The sequence below is a fragment of the Heterocephalus glaber genome, unplaced genomic scaffold, assembly GCF_053883595.1.
Source record: "Heterocephalus glaber isolate CG9 unplaced genomic scaffold, H.glaber_assembly_v1.0 deba00001460, whole genome shotgun sequence".
Taxonomy (NCBI): Eukaryota; Metazoa; Chordata; class Mammalia; order Rodentia; family Bathyergidae; genus Heterocephalus; species Heterocephalus glaber.
In genome coordinates this window covers 11,452,701-11,476,547 of record NW_028258307.1, presented here as the reverse complement: position 1 = coordinate 11,476,547, position 23,847 = coordinate 11,452,701, and the positions used below count along the sequence as shown (strand labels likewise).

The 23,847-nt window shown below is 38.4% G+C and overlaps 1 protein-coding gene across 12 annotated transcripts in view; it reads right to left on the bottom strand.

Annotated features, from left to right (window-relative positions):
- Nucleotides 1–23,847, bottom strand: part of Psd3 (pleckstrin and Sec7 domain containing 3) — a 517,630-nt gene that overhangs the window by 22,431 nt on the left and 471,352 nt on the right. For all 12 annotated transcript variants that reach the window (XM_004848243.4, XM_021261216.2, XM_021261217.2 and 9 more), the window contains 3 exons: nucleotides 22,960–23,117; nucleotides 20,199–20,343; nucleotides 7,103–7,246 (listed from right to left, as the gene is read on the bottom strand). In XM_004848243.4, coding sequence (XP_004848300.3) covers nucleotides 7,103–7,246; nucleotides 20,199–20,343; nucleotides 22,960–23,117 — 447 coding nt within the window. The remainder of the gene's footprint in view (nucleotides 1–7,102; nucleotides 7,247–20,198; nucleotides 20,344–22,959; nucleotides 23,118–23,847) is intronic.

Here is a 23,847-nt window from a genome sequence, read left to right as displayed (position 1 = left end):
GTTTATATGCTGTCTAATATAGTAGCCAGCTAGGGGACATGTGAAACAGGCTCAGTATGAATTCGGACATATTACAGGTGTATTGCTACTAATCGTCTCTCAGTAAGCAAGTAGAATTTCTCTCCAAGAGGAAAAATAACAGCTATCTTTCTAATTTTATGATCAAGACATTTATAACTTAATTGCTAAATAATTTTGTTTCAAAAGGTGGGTTTACCTTGTGACAGTGGACACTTACAAATATTTGTGTTGCACTGCTCCTACACATGGAAAAGTGGTCCCTAAAATGGCACTTAGTGTGAAATTTATTAATCCAATGTTGACAAAAATATCAACAATCTGAGAAGGGAATCAGATCATTTGCTCAAAAAGAGACATGGCAAAATACTCAGCCAATACTATGCAAAAAAATACCCAACAGTAAAACTAAAAGTTTACAATTTGAAATTAATATTATGTGTTTTCAGATACGAGCTGTTTTGCATTTCTCTAATGACTATATGCAATATCATCTTTCCCTCAAATATACCAATTTCAGAAGGAATCATGTAATTGTAAATACCAACAAAAACTAGAAGTTCAGAAAAGATGCACCTTCCTTCAAGAATGTCCCAGATTTTTAAGATTTAAAATATTCTGCCCCAAGAAATTTTACTGTCTTCTTACAGTAGATATTTGTTGTTTCTCAAATTGAATTTCTCAGCCATGTGGCTGATGTGGGCCTCAACTGTCTGAAATCAAAAGCATATGCTACTCTGGGTCACAATTCAGGAGTGGGCTCTTGGCTGAATTCCAGCCTGCAGAGCCAAGGTAACTTTATTCTGTCTTTGGTTTTAGTCATGAATAATGTGGACTTTCTTTCTTTTTTCTCTCATGGACTAGAACCTGAGAACATATAGACATGGAAGTATTCTTCCATGTTTTCCTTTGCTTTGTGCTGCTATAATTGTGTCTGGGTAACTTAACCAACAGAAGTTATTTGATTCCTGGTTCTGGAGGCAGGAGCATGACCCCAGCAGCAGCAGGTGTCTTCAGGTTGTGTTACCCAATGGAAGGTGGCAGAAGAGCAAGAGAGACAGTCAAAGTGAACAGGAGACAGCCAAGTTCACTTTTATAGCAAATCTATTTTCATGACAAGGAAGCCACTGGATAAGGACGTTAATCCAGTGAGAGGACAGAACCCTCTAATTACCTCTTATTAGGCCTCACCTCCCAACACTGCTGCATTTGGAATTAAGTCTTCAACACCACAACTCTGATGGGCATACACAAACCACAGGATGCTACCTCTGGCCTCCAAAATCTGTCTGTATCCGTCACAAAACACATTTACTGCATTCCAATCCATACGCTCCTTACATGGTGTTATGTCCTGGTAAATCCATCAGGAGTGGCAAGCATTGGAGTAAAAAACGCATTTAATACATCTAACCTACCAACAGAGTGTCTTAACAATATAATATACTGTAGAGTAGTGGTTATCTACCTTCCTGACTGTGTGGCTGACTGGGAGTTCTAGCTCACTGCCCAGGATCATGAGAGTCTGATATGCAGGTCACTAACCCAGGAAAAAAGGAACAAAATTCAAAATGTAATTTCAATTACACACACGTTGCTTTTACAGTATTGTAACACGAAAAAATAATTAAGTCGAAACACTGTAAGTCCACATAAGTCATGGACTTTCGGTAGTTCCAAAAGTCTTAACTTGCTCCACTATTAACTCCCATGTCCCAAGTTTAGTCTCATTCAAATCAGACATGGGTGGGACTCCAGGCATGATGAATCCTGAGATAAATTCTCTCCGGCAGTGAACTCGTGAAATCCAACAAGAAAGCACAGTACATTTTCTTTTGCAAAAGGGAGGAACTGGCAAGAAGAAGGGAATACCTGCTCCAAAGTAAGTTCAAAAACAAACAAGGAAAATATTAAATCTTTAAACTGGAGAAAAGTCTTTAGATCCCATGTCGTGGGATCCTGGGCACACTGGGCTGTGCCCCCGAAGTGTTGCCGGGATCAGCCCAGATACAACTCTCATGGGCTGGACTCTCATGCCTGCAGCTCTCCCAGACTGGCACTGTTTGCTGATCACTTTACAGTTTGGGGATCCAGAGGGCGGCTTTGTCCCTGAGGCTTCACTAGACATTTCCTTAGTGGGAACTCTCGGCAGTGGCCTATGCTGTAACAAGTCTCTGAGTTTTGCAATTAAGGTCCAGGAAGCCATGCTCGCACAGCTATCGTACTCTACACAATGGCTCAATCAGCACTACATGGATCCTGCCAAGTTTTACAGCTCGCTTCTTCTAAGCAGAGGGCTTCATTTCAGCTGGGTTGCCTGCACCATGGCTGGGTGGTGGAGGGGTGCTGTCCCAGGGTTTGGGCTTCACATGTGGCAGTGCAGGGCAGCAAATGCTAAAAACCTGTGGGTACTGCTCTGGAAATTTTGCCCTCAAGGACTGCTTTGGCACTGTGATGCAAGGGGCCGCTTTGAAGTTCTCCAAAGTGACACTGGGGTCTCTGTCCTACTGTCCTGATGGTTCCTTCTACACATGGTGATTTCTTTAGCAAATGGTGGCTTAGTTACACCTATGGCTTACTCTGCTAAAGAAGCATTTTAATTCTTTTTTTTTTTTTTTTTTTGTAAAGGGGATCGAACTCGGGTCCTTGCGCTTGCGCAGCAGGCGGCGAAACCACTGAGCTAAATCGCCGGCCCAGCATTTTCATTCTTTATATGACCTGGAACTTTTCCAAGTCTTTCTGCTCTGCTTCCCTTTTAATTATAAACTCTATCTTTAAATAATTTCTCTCCTCTTTCATCTTACTGTATGTGGTTAAAAGTAGCTACACAGCTTCTTCAATCTTTTGGTTAAAATTTTCTTCTATTAGATAATCAAATACATCACCCTTAAATTCTACCTTCCACAAAGTCCTACGATATAGACATTTCTACCAAGATCTATGCAACTGTTTAAAAAGCAAGGCCTTGACTTCAGGTTCCAGTACCCTTGTTTCTCATTTCTGACTGAAACCTCATCAGAACAGCTTTCACTGTTTGTATTCCCAGCAGAACTGTGACCATGACTACTTAAGTACTCTCTCAGAAGTCTCAGATTTTCTCTGGTCAGTTATTTTCTTCTTCTGAGTTCTCACCAGAGGGCTCTGTGTAGCAATACAGGATTTTTCTAGCATTCCCTTCAATACCATTCCAGCTTCTATGCAGTACTTAGTGGTGAAACTGGTTCCACATTTTCAATTATTTGTTATAGAAACAGTCCCACTTCTCAGTACCTATTTTCTATCTTAGTCCCTTTTCTCTGGCTATAGCAGAGTAACTGAGATTGTGTAATTTATAAAGAGCAGAGAATTATGTGGCTAATGGTTTGGGGCTCTAGAAAGTCCATGAGCATGGCCTGGAATCTGGCGAGGGTCCTTATGCTGCATCACCCTATAGTGAAGTCACCCAGAAAGGGCAACTGTGAGCAAGAGGGCTGCCCGCACTGCCATTCCACCTGCCAACAGTGTCCTGTACTGAGGACTGTTTCTGACATGAACTTTACACAACACGTTCAAACCAGACCAGAATAGTTTATTCCAAAGCATATTTTCAAAGATACAACTACTACTCACAGCACCTAGAACCAGACACAGCCTCCACAGTGAGGTCTGCAAACTACACTGACTCTAGGGGCCAGGTCATTAACACAAATGTAGAAAACTATCAGATGTCATAAAATAGGGACTAGAGGAAGAAGACAGCTTGTCTTTCCTAATTGAATTCAATTTATAACAAAAACAAATACAACAATGTGCAAAGGGAACATGTTGACATGAGGTCTGCTGCCACATACAATTCATGTGCATCGTCTTGGCCAGTTTTCCAGCTGGTTCTGGGATGACTTTTGGAGCTAGCTATGAACCTGACCTTCAGTAACCACTCTTCACATCCCATTCATGTTTTTAGTAAGTTTGGGGTTCTACACCTTCTCCCTCCCTCTACTCAGGTCTAAGCTCAACAGAAGGATCAAGTACTCAACCTACTGCACACATTTAAATGTTGTATGAAAAATACCTTGGAATAAACAGCACCTTCACTTTCAAATCACTGTGATTTTTAAAGCCAAAGGAACAAAATGCCAAAATTTGGAGGCCAGTGATGATTCTATCAAGAGAATTTCCTTAATGATTCTGTTTCTTCAGGTGCTTCCCAACATGGCACAATCTACTGTACTTTGACTGGCATCTTGTGAGTTTTTATTTCTGGTACAAACCATTCCTCTGATAAAATCCATAAGTTTCTCATGCACCAGAAGCACGGAGATCAATGAACATATTTTTTAAATTAACTAAAGTAGAAAGAAGTTAATCTATAAAGATATGAGACTATTTCTGATTATTTCATAAAGTTGGGAATTAATTTCCTAGTGCAAACTTGTTATGTATAACCACTCTTTTGGCAGTAATATTAGATGCCAAAAAATTCTTCTAAGCATGAAACAGGCACAACTCAAAGTTACCAACTAAATCCAAAATAAAACCAGTACCCTCTTCTCTTCTCCACTAATTAATAGTCAAAGAAGAGAGAAGTGTAGCGTTAGTCAATTACAGCCCAGTCTGAGTGAAATTTTCTACTTTAAGTAAAAAACGAATCTTTTTCTAATAGGCTAACACGGAAGCCTTCCTTTTCTCTCTGTGTATTTAAACCTCGAACCTATGTATTTACCAGAATTTCAAGTTATTTACCATAAGTGAGAGTTTTGAGAATGTCTACAGCATAGTAAGAGCTGTGAATCTGGCTTGTTATTAATTGTTTGCACTCAAAGCAACTTGTGATATAAACAAACGTATAAACTTAGGAACAATTCCTGGTATCACGAACAGCATAATATTCTGCCAAAATAAGTGTTCTTCCTCACCAAGACTTGTGAAAATAAGAACCGCTCTGAAACCAAAGGAGTCTCTTGGCGATGACCTACCAAGGAGCAGGTGAGAAGACTGATCTAATGCCTTGTGGGTAAAATTCTGGCACAGGCCAGGTTAGTGCCCTCATCCTGTCCGTGCCCCTCTGAGGGCTCCCACCGAGTCCCAGGCACCACCATCTGTTCTCACCTGCCCATCAGCTCTCATGGGAGCTTCTGCCTCAGTAAAAAGAACTAATACTAAGCTTTCTCACAGAACTACCTCCTCTGTTATCTTTCATGCACAATGATAAAATTTCATTAAGACGCTCAACAGATACATTTCAAGCTCTCAGTCAATATTCTAGCATCTGGGACAGAGCTGTGAACATTTACACAAAGGGGCCAGTAGCTCTCTCCTCCCCACTTCAGGGAAGGAAGCGACCTGCTCAGGGAAGGATGCTTACAAAGCAAAGGATGCTACACAAGGACCTCCAATAGCACTCACAGGAGACCAGTTCCGGTGCTGAAATCACACCACGGTAGACTCTATATGACATCTTACATCAATTTTCATTTAAGTTTTTGATAACCAATGACTCACTTCTCAAAAAACATTACTTTTACAAAAATCTTTTTAGATGACATCTGTACAAAGTGACGTGCCGTCTATCTTCCTGGTAGATATGGGTTAAAGCAGCCTGATAGACAGTACAATGTGCTCAACATATTATGATGAGTCTGATTTTAATAAGTCCAGGGTTCTGGAATGCAATCTTCAGGCTCCTTGAGGAGATAATTTGATGAAGGCAAGATAACTCCCCAGAGCTGGGTCAACCTCACATCAGAAATTGAAAATGCTGTCTCTGGCTGGTCTACACTGTTAGAAAAAAGGCATCGAGGAAAGTCAAAAGCAGGGGCATGCAGCTAGCAGTGGCCAACTTTCCTTGGTCTTGCAGTTGCCCCCACTTCCTGGGGACAGGCTCTTTCCCCTTAGACTCCAGGGCTCAAAGTAAGTTGCTCAGTGCTGAAAGCAGGGACCTGAAGTATTGGGAAATTTAATTAGAATGTGCAAAACAAAATAGGCTATGTCTTAAATCTACCCCAGAAGTGTGATAAATAATGATTGCTTTTTGAGAATTCCCATTTCTGTTTAGTGCAATTCTTTTTTTTTTTTTTTTTTTGGTACCGGGAATCAAACTCGGGTCCTCGCGCTTGCGCAGCAGGCGGCGAACCCACTGAGCTAAATTCCCGGCCCCTGAGAATTCCCATTTCTAAGAGTGAATAAGCCTGCAACATGATGAACTGCTTAGATTTTTGTCACTATTTTTTTTTTTAGTGTTTTTTCAAGTCTTTTGTTAGTATGGTTACTACAGGAAAAAAAGGATGATGATATGGGAATGAAGGAGAGGAATGGGGAAATAAGAGACAGAGCGGCAATGAATACAATAACTATAGATAAATTGAGCACCCCCAACAGAAAAAAATATATGGCCCCTGCATTTTCTTCTAAGAGGCACACTGTAAGTGTCTGAAGGCAGTGGCTAAGAAAGAGTTGAGAGATCCTGACACTAATTTGGGAGGAAGCAGTCAAAGGAACCATTTAGAATTATATTGCTTTCAATTTGCTTTTAAATTTTCTGCTGTTTCATACCATAGCATTGATTCTTACCGCTCTTTCCTACAGCCACACTAACTAGAGTATACAAACGGGCCACCAGCCAATGTATCAATATCCTTGGGAAGGACAGTGAGTGTTAAGAAGAAAAACACACTGGTGTCACTGAACAGCAAGAATGCGTGGGGAAAGCGGACGCTTCACCTTGTCCTGTATCTCATTTCCTGTTTTTGACTCAGACTCCGGCTGGAGGAGACCCAGGGACATGACAGCAGCTGTCCAGGTTGCATATCCCTCTGTTATTCATCTTTTTTTTTCTGAACCTCACAGCAGGTGCACACTATTCTAACCAGGCAGGCTACTTGCTTTCAAGTGTGTAAATGGGCAGAAGCTGTTTGATGTTTATTTGGCACTCAAATAGAATCGCAAGCACAAGGTGTGACCAGGATCAATACCATGCTAGAGGCTCCCAAATTAGAGCCAGAGCCAGGGCCAAGGCAGGCTCCCCATGCTTACAGTACCTGCTTACAACCTTTTCCCTATGGATGAATCATAAATACGCATTTATTAATGTTTAGGTTCAACATACCTCAAACTCCAGATAGTGATCTTTGAGCTTGTATTCATCTACATCCTTGGCTTTAACTTTCTTGTCTGGGGGATAGGAGCGGTGCTCTGCCAGTTCAGTGGTAATCTGCTTCAGCTTGCTTTCATGAGATTTCAGCTGTTCCTCCTGCAGGAAATTATTGAACCATTTAGTGAGCAGAAAATAAATCAATAAGAAAAATGTACAGTGCTTTTAAAATCTGCTTATGTTGAATGACCTTAATTCATCCAAATAGTCTAATGTGCCTCTGCTCCTAACATCATTCTTCCTCATAGCACTGTTGGTGAATTCCTTCCCAGGATGGCAATCAAGGCCAGCTTCCCTAACCAGGCCCTGTTCACAATACCGAATGGCTTTCAAGCTTTATCAGGTTCCACTGGGTTGGCACCAGACACCCAAGAGAAACCCTGGCAGGCAAGTCACCAGCGGAACAGTTAAGTGCTAGCCTGATCGCCATACAACTTGGCTTCTCCAATTCATGCCCAACCATCAATGCTGCTGGTTTCTCTCTATCACAATGAATGTGTGTCTGTCTGCATAGCTTTTTCCTTTTTTGAGATGAGCAATGGTACAAGAAGTTCTCCTGTTCTTCAGTTTCACTGGCCCAAGGTATTTGGTTCAATTGAAATGTAGCCATAAACTAATTATTACTAGAATTTCAGTAACAGGCACCAACCAGGCACCAAGGGAACATGGCTGATCCTATGTCAAAAGATTTTCATTCTAGGGCCACCATTTATATACCTTAGCAATAAGCTCCTTAAAAAGATATGCTACCAAATCCTCTCACAGCACTTTAAAACATTCCTGAAACAAAGACAATGGAACTCTCTTGCCTTTGTAAATTGACTGCTTACTATTTCACATTCACATGCAAATTATCCAAATTTGTGAGCACAAATTTCATCTATACAATAAGAAATAAAAGGAGAAATGCAAGGAACTGATTAAAACAGGTAATAAATACATTTTTATACAACAGCAACATAATTTTAGAATGTAAAAATGTTACTGTAGAATGAGGAAAACAATTTTAAAAGGCTATCAGCAAATAGGGCTGGGGATTTAGCTCAGTGGTTCTGCCACATGCCGCACAAGCTCAAGGTCCTAAGTTCGATCCCCAGTACAAAAAAAACCAAGGCTATCAGCAAATGAATTACAAACACTAAATTACATACAACCATTGTAAGTTTAAAAAATTCATCCAGAAATTGTATGTCACTTATGATATCTTAAAGACTTCTACAGTAGTGCACAACTTAAAAGCCAACCAAGAAAAAAATTCCAAGTGTAAAGCCATCAAAATAGAGAAAAATAATAAAAAGTAGAGTGCATGAGTGTAATAAAAAAACAAGAGGGGTGGCAGAATGTGAATAAAAGATGACAAGATTCATTTTCAAATAACATCTACAACAAAACAAAAAATCTACAGAAATCTCAGAAAAGTACAGGTAGAGGAGAGGTGAGAAATACATTTTGAGGTGTTAGAAAGGAATCTGTACTGCTAAACCCATCCTTCGCTGAAAGTCAATGAAAATGCTTTAGGGAACTTTTATATATAATTTCTCACTCATCTGTTATTTTCCCCTAGCCAACTACAAACAATATTACAGATGGAAGTCTGTGCCCTAAATTCATATGCTGCAGCTCTAATCCCTCATGTAGTTGTACTTGAAACTGAGACCTCTAAGGAAGTACTTGAGGTTAAATGAGGTCCTAAGGAGGGAGTACTGATCTAATAGGATTAGTTGGAAGACACTAGAGATTTTTGATCTCTTGCATGCATGCACCAAAGAAAGGCCAGGTAAATTCAAGGCAAGAGGGCAGCTGTCTACAGCCCAAGCGAAGCTATCATCAGACACTGACTGTGCTGCACTCCGATATGGGACTTCCAGTCTCCAGAACCGTGAGAAAATAAATGTCTGCTGTTTATGTCACTCTTTTATAGTATTTTGTTTTGGCAGCTGCAGCTGACCAAGACATTCCAGGTCAATAGTTTTTATTTCCTTTGTGTATTTACTACAACATGTAAATTACTTAATAGAGTTTCTGGCAAAAGATGTTTGGTGACTAGAAAATTAAAAAAGAAAAGAAAAACATGATCTACTTCTTTTTTAAATAAAATATTTAGATGTTCAAAAATTATACTGAATGATATATAAAAACACTCATGTATCTATAGCCAGCTTAAGAAATGAAATATTGCAAATAAGCCGAAACTCTCTGTACATACCTATTCAGTTTATCCTTTTTCTGTGCTATTTTTATATAAAGGTATGTAACCATAAAAAGAATATGCTCTGCAGATTTTAAACTTTATATAAACATGACTTATATGCTTGAATTATTTTAACTTGGCATATGCTCTACTTTCTGCCTTTTAACTGTTGCATAGTATCTCACTACAGGTCATACTTTAATACCATTGAAGAATACTTACATTGTTTTCAGGTTTTTGTTTGGGTTTTTATTTTTGCTATTACAAATGATGTTAAAAATGAAGATTCTCATACAATATTTCTCAGTGACTATGAGTAAGAACTTTTCTACAGTAAATCACCAAGTGAAGGAATTTCCAGGTTTTAGAATATGTATTTTTAAGATGACATTCAACTGTGTGCCAAAGTGCCTGTATCTTACATTTTCACAGCAAATTTCAAATTTTCCACTGTTGTATATCCTTGTCAAAATTTGATTTCATTACATTTGTAAATTTTTGCTAATTTCATGGCTATGAAATGACAAGCCACTGGGATTTGAATTTACATTTCCCAGAATATGACCAAAGATAAAAACTTTTTTGTAAGTTCACTGAATTTTCTGTGAGCTGGCTACTGGAACAAGGAACTAAGTTTTTTACTGGGTTGTTTTGTCTTTTTATAGTAGATCTGTGTCAGTATAGTTACATTTTAAGAAAGCAAGTTTTTTGTTTGTTTGTTTTTGTAACTAAAATTATTAGGATCCAGATATATTTTTTCCAAATAAGATTAAATTCTGTGTGCTTTGGACTTTGGGAAGTCTAGGTAGTATCCTTTTAGAAGAAAGACAAAATAGGGATCCCCCACCAGTTGTCTGTGTTTTTACATTTCTTCAGGGATGCATGAACACATTCCTCAAAATGAGACAATATTAACAGAAGGGATTTCAGAGGAGGCAGAGAAATATATCTGATAACATTTAAAGAAAAGGGCATAGAGAAAGGAAATGGGAGGAACTCATGAAACCTGCTTAAACTGGGAAGTAATAATTTAAAAGTGATAGGTTTAAATAGGTAGGACTTTTGATAATATATAACAAAATTTTATCCAACAGGAAAGTTTCATATGTCCCTTGAGACTTCAATTTTTTCAGATAAGGGGCTAAAATCCAAAACATACAAGAACTTAATTTAATAGGAGGAAAACATATAACCCTGTATAAAAAGTGGGTATAAAAAGGACCCTGGTATAGTTTGACTGTGTCCCCTCCAAAATTTCTGTTGAAACTTCATCCCCACTGCAATAATATTAAGTAGTGAGGCCTTTGTGGAAATGATTAGGTCACAAGGGCTCCAATCTGAGCAATGGATTAGTGCCTTAGAGAACTGTAGAGGGAAGTGGCCTGGGCCCCTGATAACCTTTCCACCTTCAGCTGTATGAAGATGGTATTTGTCCTCCCCGAGAATGCAGCAATACTGCACCCTCTGGAAAGCAGGAACAGTGTCTTCATCAGACAGTGAACCCATCAGTGCCTTTGATTTCCAGCCTCCAGAAGAGCAAGAGGTTAATTTCTGTCCTTTATAAATTACCCAGTCTGTAATATTTTGTTATAGTAGCAGAGGTAGGTTAAAAACAGATCTGAACGGACATTTTTCAAAAGAAGGCAAACAAGTGACCAACAGATATATGAAAAAATGCATAATATCATTAATGATCAGGGAAATGCAAATTAGAACCATGAGGTCATTATCAGCTCATACCTGACTGGCCATTTTTTAAAGATATCAAGTGTTGGCAAAGGTATGAAGAAAAGAGAATCCATGTTGGTGGGAGTGTAAATGAGTGCAACCAGTAAGGAAACAATACAGTGGTTCCTTAAAAAACTAAAAATAAAATTACCATATGATCCTAGAAGCCCATTTCTACGTATACATCTAAAGAAAATGAAATTAATGTCTCAAAAAGGCATATGTACTACATAGTCACTACAACATTATTCACAATAGCTAAGATATAGATATACAGATACAGTATATATAGATATACAGCCCAAGTGATGAACAACAGATGCATTGGTAGTGGACACGGGTTAATATACACAATGAGGCATTAGACTTAAAAAAGAAGGTCATTCTCTCATATGCTGCAGCCTGTACAAACCTAGGTGACATTTTTATGTTGAGAGAAGCTAAGAATATAAAGACAAATACTGTATGACTTCACTTATATGTGGGATCTTTAAAAAAATGAAACTTATAGAGGTAGAGAGTAGTATGGTGGTTATATAGGCTGAAGGTCAGGAGGATTGGAAGATATTGCCAAAGGACCCCAAATTGCAGTTAGAATAAGTCTGAGAATTCTACTGTACATCATGGTGACTGTAGTTAATAAAAATGTATATTTCAAAACTGCTAAATTTCTGATTTCTCACCACAAAACATAAGTATGTGAGGTCACAGATGTTACTTATCTTGATTTGATCATTCCACAAAGTATACATATTTCAAAACAACCCACTGTATGCCATAAATATATACAATTAGAATTTGTCAATTGAAAATTTAAAGAGATTTATTTTCTTCTGCTTATATAGTGATTTGAGGGGAATTTCATTTTTCTTTTTTCTTAATTTTAACTTACTTTCTTCTTTCTTTCCTTCTTTTCTTTTCTTTCTTCCTTCTTTCTTTTTCAAACAAGGTCTTGCTATGTTGCCCAGGGTGGGCTTGTATTCCTAGTTTTATGTGATCCTCCTGCCTCCCAAGTAGCTGAGTTTATAGACCGTGCTTGGCTTTATTTTATTTTTGATTAGCATGTATTGATTACACATAGAATTGCAATTTCAGTGTGATGTTTCAACACATGAATGCAGTATCAAATCCATTTGCCCTTTATTCACCATCTTTTCCCCTTCCCAACCTCTAGTGATCACTATTCTATATTCAGGTTGACATTTTTTAATTCCCACATATGACAGGACATGTGATACCTGTCTTGCCATGTCTGGCTTATTTTACTTAACATACTGTCCTCCAATTCCATGGATGTTGTCAAAGACAACAGTATTTTGTTCTTCTTTATGGCTTAATAATATTCCATTGCACATTAAGCAGTACACTTTCTTTATCCATTCATACATGGATGAGTGCCTAGTTGAGTTTGAGTCTATACCTTTTTGACTGTGAACAGTGCAACCATAAACATGGACACCTGGGTATCTCTGCTATGATTGCATTTCCATTCTATATCTAGAGGTGATACAGCTGGATCATGAGATAGATCTGCTTTTAGATTTTTGATGAACTCAATTATCAAACTCTAATTTCATCACTATGAAGAACATTTTGATTAAGTGATGAGGCAGTAGGAACAAGCAATGCGGCAGTTCCAGGCCTTGTGGTTGTCAGGGTGGAGCTGCAATACAGCCCTCCCTTCCTGACAGACCTCTCCCAAATCTCCAACCCTGACTCAGCACTTCTCATGGAGAGGAGGATGGAAGAAAAGCCATGGAAAACCAAAGGAAACAATAGGGATATGCAGATGGGAGGAGAGGGGAGGGAGGAGGAGGAGCCTTGAGTGATGGCAGGATAAGGTGGAACAGCCACAATTCCCACATCAAACTTTCCTACCCCACTGGGACACAGAGGACTCTAAGGCCCCTAAAGAGAACTGGGCCCTTGTCCCTTCCCTGATCTTAAGAGGAAATGGAGACTCTCAGAGGTCACGTCCTGGCTTATGGCAGCAGGCCTTTTCACTCAACTTCTAATCATAAACTCACTTCGGAACAACCTTCCTAAAGACAAAGGGCTGTTGAAAGCGCAAACTTCAAAACACTGCATTTTGCCAGCCGTGGTGGCACATGCCTGTAATTCCAGCTCTGTGGGAGGCCGAGGTAGGAGGATTTCAAGATAGCGCCCAGTCTGGATATCTTAGTTACTTTGCAAAACTGTCTCAAAAAAGAAGGAGGGAGGGAGGCACTGGAGGACTGGGGATGTATCTCATTGGTTTCAATCCCCACTGCTGTGAGAAAAAATAAAAACACTGTATTTCTTACTGTATCATTAATGCATATTAATGTATCATTAATGTATAGTAATGCTGAACTCAAGGCTTTCAGAGCTCTTCATAAATTCCATTCTGCTACCTAACATGCCTTCTCTTTCCACAGTTCTCAAACAGGCAGATCTACAAGCCTTGGTCCAAATGCCACTCAAACTGGCATTAAGTACTTCAGATCTCACAATGCTCTCCTCCTCTGAGTTACTTCACAAGTTGGATGTCTCCACTACTTGCTTATTACAAAGCATATTCTGACCTATGTGTTAATTGTATTCCATTTACTGATTGCAAGCTCTTTGAAGCCAAAGAGGATCATTTCCCTGAAACTTTAACCCTCCAGTGTCTAACACAATGTTACTGGACAAGAAGAAGGTATCCTATTGGTCTGTAGATAGTACTTTTCTAGCATTAACACTTTAAACTCACAAAAGGAAGCGCTAAATAGTGGTGGCAAACCTATGGCACGTGTGCCCCAGCAGGCTATTTGTTATCATTGAAAGCTCTAAAGGTTCACGGTCACTCAGCTGAGATAACTGCTTATCTTTGTAATCCCCACCTATCTAACAGAGTACCTGACACATTCCTCAGTAAACAGATGCTGAATGAATGGATTATTAAAAAAAAAAAAGAGTGGAGCTGGGTGTGGAGGTACAGGCCTGTAATCCCAGCTATTCAAGAGGCTGAAGTGGGAGGTGCTAAGCAAGGCTACCTTAGCAAGACCTTGCTTAAAATTAAAAAACCAGAAAAAGAGTTGGTGGGGAGAGGTTGTTCAGCATTCCCTGTGTTGAATCCACAGTATCAAAAGAAAAAAAGTGGAAGTAAAGAATAAGGTGGTCAAGTGGCTTCCTTCCGGCTGTCTTAAAGGAGACATAATTTATAAGGTAATGACATCTCTAGGAATCAGCAATGTAATTTACCAGTGCAACTGCTGCACTTGTAGCCCTAGAAGAAAGAATATCTTCCTGGAGTCAGTTTGAGTAGGGCTATTGCTGGAAGCACCACTGGAAAGATTTTCCTTTACCATTGCATGTTTAAGACACTTTAAAGGGCATAAGCAGTGACTTCTACGTGATTCAATTACTTGTTTTACTTAACACCGAATGCAGTGACAATGAACCTTTTAGAGCTTTCAATGATTACAAACAGCCCACTGCGGCACATGTAGCATAAGTTCGCCATCACTGACCCAATGCGTATTAAACAGACTCTAAGAAATGGATAATCCATCTGTTTACTCTGGAAAAATGTGATCCCTATTTATGACAATGCCAAGGAGTCTAGACTACAATCTACTGGTAAAAGTGAGTCAGGAAACATAAGTGACACAATTGGACCACATTTTACCCAGAACTGTGAAAGATGTGTTGGCGATAGGAAAGATTCGAGTCCCAGGGGCCATGGAGCAGTGTTTTCCAAAGCAGGATGTGTGAACCCCACGTAAGATGATCCTCTGGAGAAAATTTTAAAAATCAGCACTCAGATATAATTTGTATTTTATACAGAACACTCTTGTATCTTGTACCTGTACTGAGTTTGCTTACAAGTTCTAGAGGTTTGTAATGAATCCCTTAGGCACTGGGAGATGGTTATGGCCAAACCCCAGGGGAGAGTGAGGAGTGGATACTACTGTGAAAAGAATGCACAGGATGCCCTTTTGTTTCTAATTAGTGTTCATCGTACACCTTGGATTCAAAGCAGTAATATTTAGTATTTAGTGACTATCCATTTGGTCACGCTTTTATAAGACAACGGCTGGAATTCCAGGAAGAAAACTAGATATCTATCAGGAACAGTGAATTGATGAGGTACCAGAGAAGGCATGAAGGACCTAAAGGAGGCAGAGACTGCCACAGTGTAGTGTGTCGGAAGTGTCACTTGCACTGCTTGGGGCAGTCCCCTGAGTGTGTGAGACAGATACATGTTTCCTGGTACCCACCTGGATCCAAACTGCTGGCAAGGGTGGGAAATGGGCATTTTACACACTCATTCACGTCTGAGAATGACTGCTTTGGTGGGTATTAAAGAGGTCCTGAATAGATTGGGAGGAATGAACATCAGAAAGAGGAGGCCCAGGAGGAGGCGCCCCTGCCGCCATTCCACCACTCCTAGGGCAGAGGAGGTGAGCCAATTCCAGCGCCCAGGAGGAGGCTCCCTGCTGCCATTCCACCACTCCTAGGGCAGAGGAGGTGAGCCAATCCCAGCGTTCAGTAGGAGGATCCCTGCCACCATTCCACCACTCCTAGGGCAGAGGAGGTGAATCACGTGGGCGCCAAGCCTCAAAAACAGACTTCCCAATCACCTACAGTAACCCCAAAGGGAAACAAGATGGAACAATCTGACACTCAACCACCTGGACTCCCTGAAATGGCAACAAAAGAGGATCTGGAGAATATGAAATCAGAAATAATTTCTCAGATAACAGTAGAGATTGTGCCCATAGTGCAAGACATGATTAATAAATCTAGAGAGGACACAGATAAAAAAATAGAGGAGCTGAGAAACATGATGGGATCCCAACACAGGAAAAAAATGGAATCCATAAAACAGATGCAAATAGATTTCCAGGAGATTAAAAACTACATTGAAAGTCTACACAGGAGAATGAACCAATGTGAGGACAGAATTTCAGATATAGACGATAAGATTGCAATTAGTGACCAGGAAAAGAAAAATTGCTTTAAAATTGTAATGGACCATGAGAAAGCAATCCAGCAGCTGCTAGACAATGCAAAGAAGAGTAATAAGACTGACTGGAGTCAACAAAGAAAGAGGAGAGAGTGCAGATGACATTAAAAAACTGTTCACAGAAGGGATGGTAGAAAGCTTCCCAAGCAGGAGAAAAGAACTTGACATACAGATAAGTGAGGCATATAGGGCTCTAGCTAGGCTTGATCAAAAAAAATCTACAAATAGGCATACAATAGTTAGGATTCCAGAAACCCAACAGAAGAACAAAATTCTACAAGCAGTTAGACAAAAGAAACAAATCACATACAAAGGAAAGCCCATCAGAATCACAGCAGACTTCTCAACACAAACCCTCAAGGCAAGAAGAGCTTGGTGTGATGTATTTCAAGCCCCAAAGGAAAACAGCCTTCAACCCAGATTAATGTACCCTGCAAAACTATCTTTCAAAATTTATGGAGAAATAAGATACTTTCATGATAAAGAGCACCTTAGGAACTTCATGAATACCAAACCAGCACTCCAAAAATTTTAGACAATATCCTAGGGAAAGACAATGAGGATCACAACCCAGGAAGCCCAGCATAATGAATCTGTTGGGCATGACAAATTAAACACAAAGGGGGAGATTCCAACAAAAAGAAAAAGTCATGACAAGGCTTTTAAAACTTTTTAACTTCATCTCCCTAATGAGTGTATAATTCAATCTTGTTTATTGTACTGATTAGTATTTTTCTGATTCTAGTGTTGCACACCTTTCCTTGTGCTGTACTGGCTATTTATCATCTTCTTGTGTCTACTTTTTAATTGGGTTGTCTCTTAATAAGCTGTAAGAGTCCTTTTTATATTCTGGTCATAGGCTATATGCATTGTAACTATGGTCTGTTTAAGGACTACTTTTCATTTTAACAATGTCATTTAAAGTTCTAAATTTTGATGGCATCTCATTTAACAATTTTTTTCTTTTATATATCATGTTTTCTGTATCCTAGGAAATTTTTGCCTAAATTCATAAAAATTTTCCCTTATAATTTCTTCTTAAAGTTTTATAGTGTTAGTCTTTCATATTTAGGTTCATAGATCCCTTCAAGTTATTTTTATGTATGGACATAAAGGGTTGAGGTTAATTTTTTATATATGGATACCAGGTGTTCTAGTGCCGTTTGCTGAAAATACTATCTTTTCCTCGGCTCTTGAATTGAGTTTATATTCTATAAAATGCTAATGTTAAATAATCTTTCAAAACTCAGTGGACCATATATGTGTGGTTCTATTTCTAGATTCTGTTTTATTCCAATGATCTATATGTCTTTCCTTACACCAACACTGCCTTGATTACTGTAGCTTTAGAGGAAGTTTTAAAATTAGATACTAAACATCTTCCAACACTGTTTTTGTTTTTGTTTTTCTTTTTACTTTTCTAGGTCCTTTGTACTCCTACATAACTTTTAAATTTCAATATCTAATTCTTCTTTTATAGCAAGTATACACAGACCTGAATTTTTTATATATATACCTTGTGTTTTCTAATCCTGCTAAATTCAAATGCAAGTCCTAGGGGCTCCTAGAGATTTCTTAGTATTTTCTCTGTAGATCATCATTTCATCTACATATAAAGATTTTACTTCTACCTTGCCAATCCTATCCTAGTTGTGTCATTTTATTGCCAGACTATTTTGCTTTAGGCCTATGTTTCAAAGTCTAATAGGCAGATGAAGAGTAGGCATATCTGCCCTTGTTCCCCACCTTAGGGAGAAAGCATTGTATCTTCTCCATTCATATAAGGTGTTTTTGCTGGAAGTATGGAGTACATGTCTTTAATCTGTTGAGAAGGTTCTGTTCTACTTCTAGTCTCCTGATAGCTTTTACTGTGAACAGCTGTAGAATTAAGTTCGATACATTTTCTCCAACTACTGACAGGATCATATGGCCTTTTCCTTTCCTCTGTTAAAATGATGACTTTTGGGTGTGGATCTTCCAATGCTGAACCAACACTGCCATCCCTATAACAAAACCACTTTCTACATACTGCCAGATCTGACTTCTAATAGTTTGTTTTGTTAATCGAATTTCTATGTTCATACTTTTCTCTTCTATTATCTTTATCCAGTTTTAGGATTAGCACAATGTTGATTTCTTAAAATGAGGGGAGAAGCATTCCTTCTTTTTACTGCTTTAAATGTTTGATATAATTTATCAGTTAAAATGTATATGAGCCTGTTGTTGTCATATAGGTAGGTTTTCAAGTTAGGAATATACTTTCTTTAATAGGTGTTATTCAAATTTTATATTTCCTCCAGAGTTAGTTTCATTAATTTGTCTTCCAAAGTACTTCTTAGAAGTTGTCAAATTTATTTCAAAACAGATTTTTGTAATATGCTTTCTATATCCTTTTAAATTCTGGAAAATCTGTGGTAATGTCTCCTATATCTTGATATTGTAATTTTAAAAATGTATAATTGATATTGTGTAATAGGAAGTAAAGGTCTAAAGGAGCAGGGGAAGTGGGAGGGGTAGGGAATGGAAAGAAGGGAAAAGAAAACGTATGAGAAAAGGAAAAAAATGGAAACAAGGTCTTTGCAAATAGGGAAGGGTGGAGGGGGTGAAGGGAGGGCAGGGGAATGGGAAAAAAATAAGAACCAAGCTACTCATGTAATGGTACAAGATCCCAATGATGAATGTAGCTGTATTTTATACCTAAAATGTACCAATAAACTTAATGGGGAAAAAAAAAAAGAAAGGAAAAAACTAAATTTTCAAACTCGTCTCTCCACCCACAACAGAAGAAGAAAAATGTGTTCTGGCTTCACTGCCATGAAAAACAATTTGAGAAGGAGACTCCTACACAGTGAGTTGTTCAGGAAGAACTCCACTGCACTGACAATAATCAATTTTAATAATTAAGGCTAATATGTTTTGGATAGAAGACAAGAATAAATTAAAGAAGAGCTCAGAAATGACAGGGTGATGAATGATGTGTCTTAAAAGTACCAAACAATCTTTTAATTGAACGTTTAATTTTTTTGCCAACATTATTTATCTTTTTCTCCAGCAGAGTGCTCACTTTGTTATAAATTTTATACACTGAAATACCCAAGAGGTTCTGGCCTTCGAGGGAGTCAGGGCCTGGGTGTAGGCACACTGAAAGGACAGACAGGCAGTTTCAGATCCAGAAGTACTAAGCTAGCCCAGTGATTCTCAACAAGGTGGGCTGGACTTTGATCCCAGAAGACATCTGGCAATGTTTGGAGACCTTTTGGGTGGTTACAACTGCATGTGGGGAGCAGCTGGTACCTACTAAGCAGAAGATAGGGAGATGGCTAAACATCCTACTGTTCACAGATCGCCTTCCACAACAAAGAATTATCCAGGCCCAAATGTCAATGATGCCTGAGGTGAGAACGACCAGGCTAAAGAGAACTAGTCTGGACTGAAGAAATCGGGGTGTCCTCAGACACTATGTTAGGGTCTGCTGGAGGTGGCTGAGGTCAGCACAAACATCTCCCCAAGTCTCCACTCTGAGTGAGGCTACCCTACCCCACGTAGGCTCACCAGGCTGTGTGCAAAAGAACTCCATTCCTTTTAAACCCCATTCTCCATCATATGCTTGGCTTTACACATTTGTTTCCAAACTGTCCTGTCACTTTCAGTAGTAAAATATCTTTTTTATTTTTAGTAAATGTTCAACTCCATCTGCCCTGAGGAGTAGGGGAGGTCCTTTCCTACCATTCTGCACAGTGTGGGTTCCTGAAAATGTTTTTATATTTCTACCATCAAACATAGTCAACACTCAATAAAATGAATCTAATGAATGAATGAATGAATGAATGAAAGAAAAGCCTGCCAAGATATTACCTTAGCATTAGCCAGTTAATGGAACATTAAAAGCTGTTAAAAAACAAACAAACAAACCCAGGCAAATATGACTGAAGTGTAAAGCCCAGTATTTTACATTTATATAATGTGGTCTTACACAACAAAGTTCCTCATCTGCCCTCCAAATACGCAGTACATTCAAATACTGATAAGATTACAAATTATGAATTATTAATATTACTAATATTATTCAAATATTAATAAAATTACAAATTAATATAATTACGATTTTCCAGGTTCAAAGTGCTGTCAAAATGACAAACCTGAGATAATTTTGTGGTAGTGGCAGGCAGAAGTGGGCGGCTAAACTTCTTCTGAGAGCCAATGGCTGCTGGAAATGGTGGGGCAGAAAATACGGCTGCGACACAGTTAATTTTGTTTATCCACCCTTGCATTTCCTCTGGACTCCTATGAGAAATAGAGACATTTATGTTAGCATATTTTTATATCTACATACATCATATTCTGCCCACTAAATCCCTAACAAAATTTCAGTGGGAATTATCATTCTCAATAGTGATCACTAGGACAGTGAAAGGCTCTGGAACCTATGGTCATCATAGCATAATATTGATTATCCCTCTGGAATATAGAAGAAAAAAAGAGAAATATACTTATTAGACTTCTACTTTCCATTAGGTCAAAAACTAACTAAAAATGAACTCATCTCTTCTAATAACAATTTTATTTTGGGGTCAGGGATTTAGCTCAGTGGTTTCGCTGCCTGCTGTGCAAGGACCTGAGTTCGATACCCGGTACCAAAAACAAAAAAAACAAAAAAAAACAATTTTATTTTGAAGTCCAACTGAGGAATATATCAATATAGGGAATGCAAAAGGCTATATCCAATTTGGAAAACAGTTGATAGCTTCTTTAAAAGTTAACTATAAATTTATCATACAACTCAGCAATTCTATTCCTATGTAGGTACCTTGGGAAAATAAAAGCATATAACTACACAAGCATTTGTCCATCTATATTCATGGGATCATTATTTCTGAGAAGCAAAAAAGGGGGAACAAAATCCAAATGCCCAACAACCAGTGAATGAATAAACAAATTGTGGTAAATCTAAACAGTAAGATAGTATTCAATAAAATTACGAAGTGCTGCAGCACGGAAGAACGCCCAAACCTTCATGCTAGGTGACAGAAGCCAGATACAAAAGATTACATATGATATGATTCCATTTACATGCACTGTCCAGAAAGGCAATACTTGAAGAGACAAAAATGTATGTCAGTGAATGGCGGGGGCTGGAGGTGAGACTGGGGAGTAACTGTCAAATAGACACAGGGATCTTTCTGGAATGATGGAAGTGTTCCAAAACTGGATTGTTTTGATGGTTGGGTCATTTTTAAATTCAATAAAAATCACAGAAACACATATTTAAAACAACTGAAATTTTATGGTATATAAAGTATAGCTTAGTAAGACTGTTAAGATCTATCTTAGAGGAGGTGGAAATCATCTGACGTCATGATCACATTTTTAATTTATGTCATTATATCCAGAAAGGATGGTTAACAAATATTTATGAATTCAAAAATGAGTTGTAGAAATGGCCATGAACCAGGAAAGATTATCTGCCATGTACACTGTCATAAAGAGAATATGAAAAAGTGTTAGCCAAATACAAAATCATTTCCTTTACTGATTATGCTGGAAGAAAGCCCTCTAACCTGACACCATACTAGGTATCAGCTCTTCAATATACCTCATATGTCTCTCTAGTGTGATTACTCCAATGCTGTTGTTTCAGTTCTACTTGAGGTAACTAAATTTCCTTAGGTGTTATATCACGTATTTTAGACTTAAAAATTAATGTGGAACAGAATAATATGAAAGATTCTTTATGCCTAATAGCTATAATTATGCATCTAGCTATGGTTCCCCTGCGGGAGGGAATGGAGCCCCCCATTCCCACACTGAAAAAACCCTGTTTTCTTATATCAGCTGATGCCAGCGATGTTATACTCTTCAAAGTTCCATACCCAATAGAGTACTAGATCTTGTTCCCACTTACCTTTTTGATGTCACACTGCTGATCAACAACTACACATATGCTTGTACTTACTACTTTCATTGTTAAATTTTAATTCTAGCATCAGTTGGGTCTGCTGATAGTATGAAGTTGAAGATGATTCTGAAGTCAAGCTCAAGCCATGAATGATTTAACACCGTCTGCTAGACTGACACTATGAGTGACCGCTACTGAAATTCCTGCTCTTTGAACCTCTATTTTGAAAATCTAAAGTTTCTCACTTTACAAATCCAGAATTCTTCATGTGGAATGTTCTACTTCTAATCTGTAGTCTGTCACTGGACCTCCTAAGAAACTTGGAATGTATCCCATTTCCATGTTCACAACATGATTTTACGTTTTCCTAGGACAGCCACAGACTACTAGCCGTCAGAAGGAAAGGGAAACAAGAATAAAATGGAAAATTTATATTTGTTGAACAGTGTCTACATACTAAGTGCTCTGTGCAATGCTTTATGCACTGAGCTCATTTAATCCTCACCAGAACGCTATGAGATAAACATTACCACCTACAGTAGCAGCAAGCCAAGGTTTAATGACGTTAAAAAATTATGTGCTGTGAGAAAGAGCTAGGAAATACTGATTCAAATCCATATCTGTATTACTCATTTTGTGAGAGAACATGTCTACTACAACTCTCATTTTATTCATGAGGATACTGAGTTCTAGAGATGATAAGTAGCTAATTAAAGTCACGGAGATACTAATAACACATGGTAACATGGTCCCTATGGGGATCAAACTCAGGACCTCGTGCTTTCGAGGCAGGGGGCAGAACCACTGAGCTAAATCCCCAGCCCCGTAGTCCCTATGTTTTTATGTGAGTCGCCTCAGGTAGTTATTTCTCTAATGTAACCAGTTCATCACCCTGATGCCAATTCACAAAATTTCCCATGCAGAGCCTGATTGTATTTAGCATAAAATGGTGGTAAGGGAACTAAAAACTAAAAACAAATAAGAACCAAAGTAAAAAGACATACTGGGTTTGAAAAAGCAAGACCCTCCAGTCAGCAGTTTTGAGTTTAAACACATTCGGCTTCTTTTCGTAGTCTGTGGCCTTGGACGCCAGGGCATGGTGCACACTCACAGCATTTTTCAAGTCCTCCTCCGACAGGGCCTTTTCTGGTTTATATTCGTCCTACAGAGGGATACAGAGAAAACAGAGATGAGAGGATCAGATTTCAATGTCTCTCTTTAAAACCTGCAACTAGAGGAAAATATTTTAGAGGAATCCTTGAAAGTACATGAAAAAAAGTGAATTGAATGGTGGGCAAAACTTTGCAAATTTATCAATGCCACAGAATAGCATGGTGTTTGAAACAACTGCTGAGAATGAGACAATCTAGACAAAAAAGCTAATATATAATAACTACAGCAGAAGGAGAATTATTACACACACTTTACAGCGATTTGAAATGAGGCTAGGTAAAGAGTGATCTGGTTTCTGGGTTAAATGGACAAATGGAAAACTTACAGATATCAACAGAATTATACTGCTGGTAGAAACAATGCCATTGCATTCTTTGCTCTAACATCGCAACATTTTCCTACTGCTTTTGGGGAGCAAATATTATCAAAAGAAAAAGGAACAGTAAAATGATTTCTCTAGCTCTTCTGCTCAAAAGAAGAAAATAAATTTAATAAACAAGAGAAAGCTTAGTTCCATTATAATCTTAAAAATAGGCAACATTACATAAGAAGAAAAGTCATATATATGCAATTTTGTTTTGGACATCAACTGCACAACGCATAGAGTTTAAAAAGTTCCTTTGTGTGGCATCCCTTCAAACAACAACAGTAACATAAATCTCAACTAATAGAATAATAATTAGCATTTTCATTATTTTCAGTAGCTCCTGGGTTTATTA